Raw genomic sequence first — 15269 nt, forward strand, 5'->3', positions numbered from 1 at the left:
ATTTGATATTGCTTCGCAGTGGTTCATGCAGAACAAAACGAAACAAATTTTTCCAAACGTCATCATTTTTCGGTGTCCCTTATTTTATCTGTGGAGAAATAAAGGAATCCCCGATCATTTCGCTAGATTGAATACAAATGTCTAAAAGTAGAGAAGCATTTTTCTAATAATTCATTTTCATTGCGGAAATTTAGGGGCAAAAGCTCAATCAGTCTACAAAGCTGTCTATAAAATAAACTGATTTGACAAGGGTTTTGCATACGAATAGATTAAATGTTGATTATCAAATAAATATTTCATTCATTTGATGCAGCCTGGCAATAGCTTTTCATTTTCTGTAGGACGTGCTTAACATCACATAAATGCCAAAAATTAGCTCTTGAGTCAGGAACAGTTCTATTCAAATATAAAATACAAAAATGGTTTCGAAACCTTCTCTAATGGTCAAGACTCATGGGGTCTGGGACCAAGGCTATCAAGAAGTTGCTGGGAATTAACGTAAAAAATATTTTGAGAATTTTTTTCAAAAGAAAAGGAATGAATACCAGAAAATTGCCCGAAATCTGCGTGACGAATTAAAGCTGCTGTCAAAGTTTGCCCAAAGAAACATAGAATTGAACTAAAGAATGTTATAGAATGAGAAAGTTATGACGTCATAAAATCTATTTTTAATTTTGAAACACATTCAAAGGAACATCATGAAATAAGTCTAAATTTCAAAAGTCAGTTAGTCTCTTACGTTTTGCCTGGAATATAGTCAAACCTACTCATTCGTTTTCCCAATCAAATTTTGTCTTGGTTCTAAATTTCGTGAACCAGAAATATCCATGTCTTTCCCTGACTTAGCTCAGTATATTAAGATTAAGAATTTGGTAGCATATTTGCCACTCTGCTACGGCTGGATTGGCTTGTTTCCTTCATATGTTTCATTTCAAGATTAAGACCAAATTACAGTGATTTGAAACGTGTGTGCTCACCTGGCTAAGGTATAGATTTAACTTTTCATATGTAGGATTTTCTGACAGTGTTGTTTAGGATTGTATGGTCCAAATTAAACATTTCTAAAAAGATCGTAACTATTTAGCAAACATATCATTTTTGATTGCATTTTTGGTTCTTACATAAGACCACGCTGAACACACATTCCACCTGTTGACTACAACCCCAGTACTTAATATAGTGACTATAGGGGATGTACATGTTAATAGAATATTATTTTAGGCTGAAAACTTTGGGATAGGATTATACTTTTTTCAATTTTTCTAAACAGGCATGCCCATTGAAGACTATTTTTTTTATCAAAATTCATCATCATTGCTAATCTTAATGTGGAAAAATCTTAAATGTGGAATTCAAGGGGAGATGAGTTTCCAAATAAACTTAAAAACATATTCTTGGTTGTGATAAAAAGGTTTAATCTACATGTCAAACATTTGAAGACGTGCAATTTTGCTGATGATAGTACAACTTCTTCTTGTGATGACACTTTTGAAAGTGTGGCTTCGAACCTTGAAGAAGTGGTGTTCCAAGCGTTTTCTTGGTTAAAAAAGTCAAATTGTCGAATTTCATCGAATATTAAGTCACGTTATTCATTTTAAAGATAGATAATAATATAAATATAATAGCAATGTTCTCAATATTGGAAATGTAACAGCAACATTGATACAGCAATAGTGTTAAGCTATTGGGTATTACAAGTTACTCGAGACTGGAATTTGACCAAAATGTGGTACAATTTTGTCAAAAAGCAAAGAACAAAGTCAGCCTTCAATTATCTAAATAAACAATCCCTCTTACTTTACAAATAATTCGTAATCTCCCAGTGCAATCACTTTCCGCTGCTATGTTTTGTTAAAAATTTGCGATTTGAATCGCACCATAAATTCTTTCTAGCGATTTTTCATCTTCGTTTAACGAGTTGCTTCAGAGAGGAAGTGAGTTTACAATACATGTAAATAAAATTTACGAATAAAATTTTAAGAGGTTGCTTTATTAAATAGGGTATTTACGTTGATTGTTTATCAACAATGATCAATTTTTATTGTTGTAAATAGCTATTATTTTTAAAAATTTAAAAAAATTTAGGAATAATAAAAATATGATTTTGTGTTACAGAATGAAAAGATTTCCTTTGGTTGTGACATCGCCATCTGTGAAAACTGAACAGGGGTTTAGTGTTACGAGAATATCGAGGGGGCTCTTGTAGAAATTGTTTTCAAAAACATAAGCAAAAAGTGAAGAAAGCGGTTACTTGGCATTCAAATGGCTGTGTTATAAGCTATATTTTTCCTTTTGTACGGTGTAAATTCTTAAATGAGTCTCTCGTCCTGCGTTAAACGGTTGCACACTAGTAAAATAAAATAGTTGTTGTGCAAGTCGTTTCTTTAGTATTTGCTTGTTGACGTCCCATCTTGGCTTTATATCATTTGCAAAGTTGCTCACTCAACTCAAACTCAACTCAAAATCTTTTTTAGCAAAAACAAATGTTAATTACAGTATACCAAGAATTAAAAGTTAGAATACAAAAGTTAGCAATTTCAAAAATTTAGTTAATCAAGTACATCAGATAAATTGGTTTTGTTATGCTGAAGGACACACGAGAAAAACTCGCAAGGAGCTATCGAGTCATATGTCCTAGTGACGTATTTAAACTCAAGATTATAATTTCCATTTCAGTTTGAAGTAGTGTATAACGGTAAGAGTAAAAAATTGAGAATGTAAGAGTATAGAGAAAAATATATATACATATATGGGGTAAGCATATATATATATATATATATATATATATATAAAGGCGGTAGGCTGGTAAATTTCACTTGTAAGGGATATATTAAAAAAAAGTAGAACGAATTTTTATGGCTTAGGAGTTCTATAAAAGGTATAGTTTCATCATTTTTTCAAAGGGATTTTTGTTGCGGATATTCTTTAGCTCAATTGCCAAGGAGTTCCAATGCTTAACCCCATCAAATGTCAGAAAGTTTTTTTGAAGTTTGTAGAGATAGAGGGAAGAGAAAAACCAAGATCAGACAATTGTCTCGTATTATAGCAATATAATTTACTAGTTTTGATGAATTCCTTTTGAAGAAAGTTACTATGATTTTCCTGGTTGATTTGAAACATAAATTTCGCTGTTTTGAGCTTATACAGATTTTCTAAGTTTAATAACTTAAAACGTTTAAAGATTGGTTCTGTGCGAGCTGTGTAAGAAGCAAAATCTATTACTTTGACAGCCTTACGTAGGCTTACTTTCAATGGTTCAAGAGTAGTTTTATTAGCACAACCCCAGTTAAGAAGTCCATAAAGAACACGAGATTGAGGCCCCGTTCACACGGGAACGCAATCGTTCCGTTCCGTTCTTCACCGTTCCGAAAAGCGTAACGCTCAGGGGTTGTGTTCACACGGGAACGCTTCAAACGACATCGTTCCGTTCCAAAAAAGTGGAACGATAAAATAAGTGATACGAAAAGTGGAACGGTACGCAATCGTTCCGTTCCGTTCCCGTGTGAACGCGCAGAACTGGGCCAGAAAATGGAACGATAAGAGTTTTGCCCTTGGCGCATGCGTCTGTGTTGTTGTTGAGGGAAGGAAAAGGTGACAATAATGAACTCAGCGAAGAAAATGGAGGATTTCAAAAACACCATTGGGCTGAATCTCGCCGTCAGTCCATTTAAAAGATTCAACACCATTCTGCAAACATTGAAATTCCTTCCTTTTAGGGCTGGCTTCAATTTTCCCACGAGCTTGCTTATTTTGGGGCGCTTTTGTATTCTCCATTTATTCAAATTGTTTAAAAAATTCAGACATAGCTAAGAGATAAATCGAAATGATGAAATCTATCTCCATTATGGACATGCGCATTAAAAATCATTTGCTTGTTTTGGCGCGCAAATTGCAGAACGGGACGATTGCGTTCCCGTCTGAACATAAACAAAAATCGATCCGTTACCGTGTGAACAGTATACTTTTCCGTTCCAGAAACTGGAACAAAAATGGAACGAAACGATTGCGTTCCCGTGTGAACGGGGCCTGAATAAAAGAGTTGTATAGTGTAACAAGAGTGCTTTTTGGTACAAGATGTCTTAATTTATAAAGGATACCAATACTTTTAGATATTTTGGTATTTAACTGGTTTATGTGGTGTTTTCAGTTAAGTTTGTTATCAATATGTAGTCAAGTACTCAAGATGTAGTCAAAAGAGAATTTATTCGGTGGCACAATCGTGAGAATTTAGACGTCTAGCAAAATGGGCATTTCGAGGGAGATTCTACAGCACTTTTTACATAGTTAGAGCACACACTTGATTTCTTATTAGAAACAAAACAAAGGTCGACGTTGAGTGCTCCAGCTCACTAAGGCTCTGGAAAGCTTCCAATACGCATTGTTTCTAACAATGACACCATTTATTTTGATATTGGGTTCCCATACCTCATATTTTTTATGGTACAAAGTTGCAAACAGTGAGACCTGTCAATGCTTCTATTGTTTTCAAATATTTCTGTCAAGAGATTCCCTTCCGTGTTAATGCCGTACCCAGATGAAAAAGTGTATAAATGAGTGTATTCTTTCTAGCTTATTGAATTTTCTTTAATGCAGGTAATTATTTGGAAATTGATCCGATGATACAGACAGTCGTTGTCTATCCTTTTCGTTGTTGGAAGTTAAAGATGAAATAGGTTTGTTTTTTCCTGATTGGAAACACAGATCAGCTGATTCGTTATAACGGATATATAACATAGAGGGGGCGGGGCGTCCTCATTTTGAAGCGAGGCCACTACATAATGTCACATAAACGTGTTGTTTCCAAACTTTCAAGGTTAGCAAGGTTTCCAAACTTGCAAATATTGCAAGATAAATTTCAATAAAAAATAATGGAGTCTGTATTCAGAGTAATACATTCTTGCACGAAGCACACAGGCAAAGGCCTCATCAATGCAGCAAGAGGGGTAAACATTTTGAACAGTATTCAGCGCCGAGCGACCTTCAGCAGTTTGGAGAAAGAAATAGCAACGTTTAGACCGCGAAGATCACTGCTTTTTGTTCCTGCTGATGACAGAAAGAAAATAAACAAGGCATCAAATTTACAAGCAGACTGCATTATACTTGAATGTGAAGATGGTGTCGCAATGAGTCAGAAGGTTTGCTGGAAGATTTCACTTGTTAAATGTTGTTATGCTAATTTTGTTTTAGGGCATATGGCCACCAAGTCTCGTGGCTGTTTGTAAAAAATCAGTTTTGACATTTTAAATCGAGAAAATTTCTCTAATAAAATATTATAAAATAATCGTTTTCTTCAAATAAATTGTTTGCAACCTGTATTCAGCTGCTTTTTTATAACATAATTATAAATGATTATTTTAGAATCATTCAGTGGTGATTCTTTCGATAGTTGTAAGAAAACCTCCACTAAAACCATATGCAAGTGAGTGTAATGTTTACACTTTCCTGATAAAAACCTTTTTCAGGATGTAGCAAGGAAGAATATCAATGAGTTGTTGGGCAACATCGAACTCAAATATGGAGAATGTGCTGTAAGGGTGAATTCTGTTGACAGTGGACTTGTTCTCGAAGACATTGAGGCTGCACTCACTGGAAAAACTTTACCAGAGTCTATATTGCTGCCAAAAGTGGAAAGTTCTGATCAAATTAAATGGGTGAATACGTTTAATGCTTTAATGTTATACTTTTTCTCAAATGGTTACTCAGATTTTAAGTTAGCACTGATTTCTGTGAATCTTGCAATGAGCGTAGATAAAAGGTAACAGAAAGGAACAAAGAAAAATGGCAGTGAATATGTTTAAAATATGTTGCAAAATGTAAAAAAAATTTAAAAAATCAAATGTAAAACCAATATTTTGCCCTGACATACAGGGCTTCGTCACATTTTATGAAGCCCTGCAAGTCTTATTACTTGTCTGTTCTCCTTCCTCTCCCATTTTCTCTGACTTAAAAATCTTGAAATTACAAGACTTGTTTTAAATAAAACATCTATCCTTTGTCTATGAATGTATCAATAAGATTGCGCCTGTCTGCTTTTACTTGTGCTCTGAATCAATCAAGTCTATTCATCAACATGATACTTGAAAGGCTTGTAAGAACAATATTTTTTAACTAAAAAAACACCCTTCAATGCAGCTTAAGATCTGTCTGTTTTTCTGTCAGTTTCTCAATTTGACATGCAAACTTTGGTGTTTTAGTGCTGAAGTTTCTTAGTTCGTTTTTTTAATTTTGGGACTTAAAATTGCCTTATTATTTTTAAGTTGAGCATTTTTAGAAGAATATGTGGTGAACCATTCTCATTAGAATTTTGTTTATATGCATTTTCACATCCTTTTATTGTTCACACATATTTACCATTGTTTTACGCATTTTAAATACTCTTTGTTGTTTCTAATTGCACTGTTCATTAACTCATATCCATGGGAACAATTTAGTTTATGTTATGGGGTGTGATAGTTCAGTTAGTAAGGATCGAGGAATAAAATTGAGATGGAGAATCGAAAGATTTGTTTATTTATTTGAATTCTCAAGCGGTGAGTTCATTCCATTTATTTTAAGTATAGAGATCTTTTAATGAACCTCTATAAATATAAACACAGATCATCCTGAAAAAACCCAAAGTAAGCTATCTTTTCCAATAAAAAATCAACAAGTTAAAAACCTTTGGACCCCACTTTAAAAAAGGGAAGTTTTACAATTTCTTAATTTTTCTCAAGCCTTGCACTAAAGTTTCTTTATTTTTTGATCATCCTGGCACTAGTATAAATAAAGAATTTGTAATCTAAATCTACACAACCCCGAATGGCTATAAAATCTCAAATTATTGTACAATAAGGGCAACAAGGAATGCTTTTAGTTACCATCTTGCATGGCCTCTAGATTCTAACTTGCACATTTGTCAGGAGTATCTCCTAAACTTATTATCCTTCGCACAATAGCCTACATCAGGCAAAAAAGTTGATGAACTTTTAAAAAAAGTGCACCAAACAATGGCTAATCAACATAGGGTGTTGTTAAGTATATAAAATATTGCTATTAAATATTTTACAATCATAGTTTGCAGATCAAGTGAATAGAGTACTGATGAAAAGATCAACAAATCCTGAAAAGAAAATGGCATTTATTTTCTTTATCGAAACACCAATTGCCATTCTGAACATGAGATACATAATGGAAGCAGCAGTAGATGCAACTTTACCGTTCAAGACAGAGGCTGGTGTTTTTGGATCAGATGACTTTTTGGCCAGTTTGGGTAAGGAGCTACATGTGTTACATCATCCTATAACTATGTGAATGTCTTTCATATTTATTTATATGACATTAATTTGCTTTAAAAAAATTCAGCAGTTTCATAAATATTTGTTTGCAGGAGGAACAAGGACAGAGGATGCCAGGGAATTGATATTTGCAAGGCAAAGTTTTGTTACTCATTGTAAAGCATTTGGTTTGCAAGCAATAGACATGGTCCATATAAATTTCAAAGGTATTTATGAATCAAGCTATTCATACTCAATCTTCTTAATTTTAGCAAAAAAATGAAATTATATCTAACTTATTTAATATGTTTCTTTTCACTGATATGTTAGTTGAGTTTCTTAACCTCTTTTAAAAATAAATGTTGATGTGTTGTAAAATATATACTTTTTTGTCTTGCCAAGATTTAGAAAGCCTGAAGCGACATGCCGAGGAAGGAGCAAAAATGGGGTTCACTGGTAAATAAATTTTTGGCCTTTGACAGACCTTATTTTAGACAATCATTAAACAGTTTATTTAACAATAACAAAGTCTGCATTAGTTCAAGAAAGATGGAGGAAGGAACATCTACAGGATAAAAATCTGTCATTTGAAGACCTTAGATATTGATCCACGAGATTATGATATTCAAGCATTTGAGACCAAATTTTGCAAAGTGAGTTTTTTAAAAGAAATTTCCATCCTTTAAAAATATTCTTCAAGCTGGGTCAAATTTAACACATTCAAACACTTTTCCTGTTACAACACATTAGTTTCAATACACATTTTTAATATTTTTACATATTTATATTCCAGGGAAACAGTTGATACACCCAGGGCAGATTGAAGTGGTGAATAGTGCATTTATGCCCAGTGCAAACAAGATTCAGTGGGCTCAAGAGCTAATAAAATCGTTTGGAGAACATGAAAGTTCAGGAAAGGTAAGTGATACAATAATAAAATTTTTTAACAGAAATTTGCAAAAAAAGAAATTAGATTTTTCTGACAAAGTCAAATCAGTCAATGTTCCTTACACACACTTTCACAGACAATTTTCTTCATCATCCTTTTTGAACAAAATAAAATCTAGTCACATTAGAAATTTAATATTCTTATGGATTTATTTCTTTACAGGGTGCCTTCACATTCCGTGGCAGCATGATTGACCTTCCTCTTTTGAAGCAAGCACAAAACATTTTAAGAATTGTTGAATCAGTAAAAAATAAATAACAATTATTGCATTTACAAGACACATCATTTGCTTAATTAAAATTCAAATTTTCAAACCTCAAAACAACTTAGTCATTTAAAAAAATCTTCAGAACATGGTTCTATCCTTAATTTCATATTTTCTTAATTAACAAACTTTGGGAATACAAATGTGAATTTGATAAAACCTTAGCTGGTATCAATGGTATATAGGTTTTGAAGATTTGAATTTATCGAGAAACCACACTGATTGAAGAAAATATTTTTGACAGTGTAGCTAAAACTTTGTTGTTTTTTTTGAAATTTCAATTTTAAATTTTGCAACTTCTTTGAAACAACATTACACATCCACATTGGCATTGACATTTTGCTATAAATCTTATTGAGTTATCTTTTTTAAGTCTTTTCTTCTGTTTCAAATAGTTGATTTGGTGTTATCATAATGATTTAATAGTGTTTAATTTCATGTTATCAGTTTTGTATTCATTCAAATTTGTTTAAAATCCCTATTTTTAAAAGATATCCGCCTGACTTTGAGTGGAAATTATGACATCATATACAACTTGAAAGGGCATCAGTAAGTGTTAACAGCCAGGATAACAGAGAGAATTACAGTATTCGTTCAATTTATAACTTACCAACCAGGCTGTTACTAATAATTGAATTGAAGTTGATTAATGGTCTCAATCAATTAGTAATTCAGTAGTTGACTATTAATTTGTTGTTGATCACAAACAACAGTTGACAAAAACTAAAAGTGCATGATTAAAATTATTAATTGAAGCCCTGATTATTCACTAACCCTTACAGCTTAAGAAAAAAATTCTGCACAGAAACACTTTTGGCACCTAGTTCAGAAATACATGATTTTTTACATCACATAAGAACAAAGAATAGCAGAAGCAGAGCATACCAAAATACTTTCTGTTTAAGTTGAACAAAATTTTCTATACTGGTGCCAATTTAGAGTACTATGAGAGAGAAATCGGTGCATTAATTGTTTTTGACAAGTCAACAGCTGCTGACAAACTGCTCTTCTTAGGAGTCCAAGAGAGAAAATGGACTTTTCTGTTTATTGAGATACTTTGTGCTATTGCAGATGGTTTTCGAAACACTTTAATGAAATCAAAGCCTTAAAAAGGATTCCTTAATTTTTACACCCAAGTGTAGTGTTGTTGAAATCAAAATAAAACAATTTGATTTTGCTAACGAAAGTCAAAGTCTGAGATTCATTGATATTGCCCAAAGAAATAAGACCTGTTCTAAAACCTATCGATTTCCTAAGGAGTCTGTTTTTACAAGATATATTACAAGAAGAAAGCAATATAGATAACATTATTTGATTTGTAAGAATGATTTTGAAAATTTTGCAACATTGCTACATCATTCTACTTAAAAATCTAACCAATATCCATTTTTTCATAAAATGTCAAAATGACAACCTTATGTCATAAAGGTACTTCATGGTATGGCAAGCTTGACTTCAATTCATGATGTTCTTTACTAAAATCACAAGGTATATGTCATGCATTCTAGATGGGGACTGGGCACAGTCTCGTACATGTGTTAGATTTCTTCATGCATCTCAAGGGCAGCAAAATACTACAAATGATGAGTTTGGTTAGCTTTTTAAAGACTTGAGGAACTTAACTTTAAGTTCAATGATTTGGCTGACTTCCTGAATTGATTGCTTGTAGCTTCCTTGAACGTTTTGCCAAATTGTCATTACCAAATCTGACTGTGTCTGAAATTTAACAAAAAATGTGTAAAACAAACAATTCAAAATAACACACATAATTAATATGCTAGCAATTAAATAATAAATAAAGATCCAAATGGTTTTCTAAAACTTATTCAGATATCTACTGCAAATTAAACTTGATTATGTTCCTGTATAAGCAAACTGGATTATGTTCCTGTATAAGCACACTTAAATTGATCAATAAATTAGTTCTTAAATATATTTCAAAATAAAGCAGATTTGTTTTAGAGCAAACCACAAAAGCAAAAACAAAACTTTTTGTCAGTCAATGGAGGTTTCCACTGAAGAAAAAATTTTACACTGATGAAAAATCCTAAGAAGTTCTATTTTTTAAACCAGTTTTTCTAACATCCAGGCATTCTTCCCATAAGACTATAAAAAACACTTCTTGAAATGAAACAATTCTTTGTTAAGTTACAAGCAAAGTCTTCATACTCAAAGCCTTTAAGAAAATATAGCATCGAAAGAAGATATATGTATGAATTCTTCAACCTGAAGAAAAAATCTTCATACCCAAATGCATTCAAGAGATGCTGATAAAAACAAAGGTTGAAGAAACAGTGTACTTCAACTCATGATGATTAAAGATAGCGATTGAATAAAAAAAGAACAGCCTTGAAGGACTGACAAAACACTTTGTTTTGTGACATTTTTAATTGAGTCATAAGCCTCTTTAAGCTGGATTAGTATCCCATATATCAAGGCATGCTGGGTTGAACCAAACCTGACCATGCCAGTAAATTAACCTCGACCTTGTGAACACGAACAAAACATGATTTACAAACCACACCAAAGTATTCTATTTCTAGATCTACGGATAATGAACGCTTTTTGAATCACGTTGGTCGACTTCTCCTGTCCTCTGGGTGTGAAAGAGGTGACGTAAAGGAGAAGATGTGTAGCCTCGAACTTGACAAACTACATAATTGGCTTCCAATTGGCTAAAAATGAGTGCGGCAAGCTGCTGTACAAAAACCATAGGACTGCTTATCGACGGTCGAACGCGTTCCTAAGTAAACTCGGGTCAAACATGAATGCGTATTAGTGAAGAATTAAGCGATATGCTTCCTTTATATCTGTTATATAGCGAAATTCACGACCATCGTTTCTAAAATATCCTACTGAACCTTAAATCTTCTGTGACATGGCTTTATTTACTACAAACATTGTCCATTATAGCAATTTTGTGTAACTGAGGAAACATTTCGACGCCAATTCGATTAAGAAAGGCCACATAGCAGGTTGCAAGTCGTGACACAGAGATATCTTCCAAAGCCGGTTGGAAAAAGAGAGGGTTGGGTACTAATGTCGGTAGCTGTTACGTCATTTGCTAAAGTAAACATTGAGCATAAGATACGAAAGGCGCTGATGTGGATAAATATATGCCAAGCATAATAAAGAATGTGGATTTAAAGATGTCTGAGAACATTGTTTACCTTTGAAGCGGTTATCTTGCCCTGGGTCTCAATTGTCAAAAAGCTTGGCAATTTTAGCAAGAAAAGGCAACTTCCAAAATGGCTCAAAACATAACAAACGCAAGTTACACGAATTTTAGATGGCAGATCACAAGTTTTCATTTAGCAGAGTTTGATGGTTTTGTGTCAATTGCTTGTTGAACCCAAGTAGAGACTGTACCGTGATATGAGGAAATGGTTGTCCGAGCAACCCAGGGTTTTGAAGATACTATATCAAGAAAGCGTTAATGTGTCATTGCGTTCTTAAACGGCCTGGGAAGCGAGATCATGCGAAAACCAACCTGTTTTTGAAGTGACTTTGGCGATCAATCATTGAGGTACATTCACGCTTTAAGGTCTTTTCGTTTGCCTAATTATGTGCAGATTTACTACGCGACAACCACGCAAACCACAGTTCCATACAACACGCTGTGCGTCTGCCTGCAGATTATGGATGAATCTTCAAATTTATGCAACACTTTGCGACAGAAAGGCCCAAAGCCTCAAGGGTAATCGTATCCTCACACCCTGGTTCTGTTACCCACAATTATTTCTATGTTTAAATGGGGGACAAATTGTGGGAAAGCCATTTTGTCCTATAGATGTTTCACAAGGTAACAAAAGAAATGCATTCTAAAAAACTCTACACAGTTAAAAGGACAGCATTGCACCATTCCTCCTTATTTCAGCGAAAGAGTTTTTGGTATCCAACTTTCTTGATATTTAACCGTAAAATCTTAACCTTGAATGATTTTGAAGGCTTCATTTCAATAAACGATTAAAATATTTGGCCGCTTTTGATGGGTTGAAGGCTACCTTCTTAAAATTAAGGCAGCTATATTAGTTCTGACTTATTCAGTTTTAATCCTGGGTAAGAAATGAAAATGGAAAATGGTATAAAGAATTCAAACCTTTTCGAAAAGGTTAGTGAGTGCTCCAGCTTCGAGTTCTTTTGAGACGTTGCCTTCCTCCATTTCCAGCAATTTGGTCTTGAAATCCTCAAGGTTTGTGATTAGTCCTGATATCAGCTTTTCCAAAGCATCTTGTACAACATTGCTTGGCTAGTAACAAAATAAACCACATGATCAGGAATACAGCTGTTAAAAACTGTATTAAACATAATTGTAATGTATATTTCTAAAGTGTTCTGAAATAATACATATGAACTATACGCTTCATGAACAAAAAGGGTGACCATTTTAGACGTTTTTAAAGTAACTGGGTTCCTGAGAAGCGATTAGCTGCAATATTTAAAGTTAGATTACATTTCGCAATAGAATTAAAATTCAGGTCATCATTTCAAAACACTTCCCACCATATCTATTGGCGATTGGGGCATACCAGCCTATTTCATCGTATCTTGTAAGACTTGGAGAGAAAATTTTTAGCGCAAAATTCCTTAAGAAGTAGTTTTCAAAACACTATAATAGAAATGTTAGTAGTTTCTTTAGCAAAATTAAGGAACTTAAAAGTTTTCTAGCCAGAGAACGTATGAAATGTAACTTGTGACTTTTACCCCTAGCTTGACTTTTACAAATAAACATCACTGCATTGGAGTGATAAAAGCATTTTTCGTCATCTGGTTTTTTGGAGTTTTCACAGGAAAACGGCAGAAACATTTATCTAAATTATGCTTAAGAGCTTTCTGAAATGTGATAGCGCAGTTACCTCGTCTTCTAGCCAGTGAGCTCAAAAGCTGTGTTTTTTGACTATTAGCGTTGTTGGAGGAAAACCAAAGTATAAAAAAATCCAAAACTTTATCTAGGTATGTGAACCATACTAAGTCACATTTTGATCATAATTCGTGGGAGTGTTCACCTAATTTTGGTCACCCAACGCCTGCAGAATAATTGGGTGATTTCATTCATTAGAAAAAAGGTATATGGCTAGTCCCTTTTTGTTGATAACCAATATTGCATGATACTGCACTGCAGATGCCAATACCAGTCAAAATATTTATTCCATACGCAGTTATATTTATTCCATATTTATCTCATACGATTAGCATTATTTCTACCAACCAAGATAAATTGGTTTAAACCTCAACTTGTAGATAAATTGTGGACTCAACTTGAAATTTATGGTTGACTCTTGCAAACTCGTTTTCGACAGAAACGAATTCCAGCCTCAAACCCAGGTGAATTTCCAACTTATTATGCCTCCTTCACATTTTTCTTGTGAAATTGCAACATGCGCGACGTCTAAAAACCCCAAGTTCGACTTAGTAAATATGATACCCGTGTGTCCATGGCATTGTGACAAAGTTTCGTCTGATGACACTATCTTTAAGTGGAAGTAAGGTAGAGCTAGTTCAGATTTCATAATCCTCAACGTCGCCGAATTTTTAGGTGGAATTCTGCATAAATAGATGTGGTCTATTGAAAGCAGTGCAAGGGCGTTTGATAATACAGATTTTCCCCATCATTCAACGGCGATTCTATTGCTTCAAGTACGAAGTAAGTCAAATTGAAAGAGCTGGAGGTAATTAGCAAATTCAGAGAATCCAAACACAATGGATACGACACAACTGATAGTTGTTTCCTTTAGGTTTCAAGAATATCCTATCAAATTCTGCTGAGATTTAACGAATTTAACGGGTCTGTGGTCTTGTAATAGTTTAAGAGGATTCCACAAATCTTGCAACTTCAAGCATCCGTCTGAAAGATGTAGTCCATTCTGAACACCTTCGATTTAGTGTAGCCCTATTTAGTTCCAGTATTCTTATTGCTTGCAGACATTTATTAGATATACAGCATAACTGTATGCGGTACCTCAATCCTGCGTCATCCAGTATCAGGCTAAAGAGGGTAAAACAACTACTTTCGATGCACCAGAGGCTCAAGAAGCTCTCCTGCAAGACGAGGCAGTCGATGGAAATCAAGAAGTCTAGACCATGATCCTCAAACCTTTAAAAGTCTCTTCCAATGATAACATACACAGTTGATGAAATCGCTGGATTTTGTGTAGATTTGCAGGGAAAAATATTCCCTGCAAATAGAGGTACACTTACACCCTATTATTTTAAGAACAGATTAAGAACAATCCAGCCTCACATTATCGAAAAAATTAAGAACAGTCAGCCTGAGCTAAAATTTACTGGTTCTTAAAAAAAGAGAGTAGTACGAAAAGAAAGTCGAGGAGGTGACAGAACTTTGAGAGAAAGCCTTGAAGCCAATGAAGATGACCAATGAAGATGACCAATGAAAACAGCCAATGAAGACGGCCAATGAAGACGGCCAATGAAGACGGCCTGGAAATCTTACAAAGCTAATTGGCTCAAATGCGTCAACAGAGAAAAGATAGGTATAAGCTTATCTTTTCCAATGTTCTCTTTCAAGGTACAAAAGAAGCACCATAATGACTGGTGCACTATCATCTACATGAAATATATCACATGAACACACTCTGGCCCATCAGCCTCAAGGTTTGTTTTGGTATATGTAATTGCAAGCAAAATAAACGGTTCAACAAGGGAGTGAGCAACAACAGCAAACATACTTCTAGTTACATCATACATCTGTTTTGAAATGAGGGAGTAAGTTTTATGACTTTCTGGGTCATAAACAAAATTGTTCAGGAAGAATCGAGGAAGATAAATCGCGATATATCGCAAC

The 15269-nt window shown here is 34.0% G+C and overlaps 2 protein-coding genes across 2 annotated transcripts in view; one reads left to right on the plus strand and one right to left on the minus strand.

The window, feature by feature from the left end:
* Positions 1 to 4750: 4750 nt before the first annotated feature.
* LOC135683003 (citramalyl-CoA lyase, mitochondrial) lies at positions 4751 to 9668 on the plus strand. Its single transcript, XM_065198128.2, has 7 exons — positions 4751 to 5135; positions 5463 to 5651; positions 7054 to 7249; positions 7367 to 7480; positions 7656 to 7709; positions 8047 to 8171; positions 8365 to 9668. Exons 1-7 carry the CDS (start codon positions 4869 to 4871, stop codon positions 8458 to 8460), a joined length of 1041 nt encoding a protein of 346 aa, XP_065054200.2. The 5' UTR covers positions 4751 to 4868; the 3' UTR covers positions 8461 to 9668.
* A 97-nt stretch (positions 9669 to 9765) lies between these two features.
* Positions 9766 to 15269, minus strand: part of LOC135683000 (N-alpha-acetyltransferase 25, NatB auxiliary subunit) — a 70055-nt gene continuing 64551 nt past the window's right edge. The window contains exons 27-28 of the mRNA XM_065198124.2: positions 12567 to 12716; positions 9766 to 10183 (exon numbers count right to left, since the gene is read on the minus strand). Of these exons, the coding sequence (XP_065054196.1) occupies positions 10061 to 10183; positions 12567 to 12716 (273 nt within the window). The 3' untranslated portion in view covers positions 9766 to 10060. The remainder of the gene's footprint in view (positions 10184 to 12566; positions 12717 to 15269) is intronic.

Source organism: Rhopilema esculentum, chromosome 7 (assembly GCF_057945365.1).
Source record: "Rhopilema esculentum isolate cy_ngs chromosome 7, ASM5794536v1, whole genome shotgun sequence".
NCBI lineage: Eukaryota > Metazoa > Cnidaria > Scyphozoa > Rhizostomeae > Rhizostomatidae > Rhopilema > Rhopilema esculentum.

Coding starts and splice junctions, on each gene's coding strand:
- LOC135683003 (XM_065198128.2), top strand. CDS start 4,869: ATGGAGTCTGTATTCAGAGTAATACATTCTTGCACGAAGCACACAGGC. Junction 5,136..5,462: donor GTGTCGCAATGAGTCAGAAG/GTTTGCTGGAAG, acceptor AACCTTTTTCAG/GATGTAGCAAGGAAGAATAT. Junction 7,481..7,655: donor GGTCCATATAAATTTCAAAG/GTATTTATGAAT, acceptor TGTCTTGCCAAG/ATTTAGAAAGCCTGAAGCGA.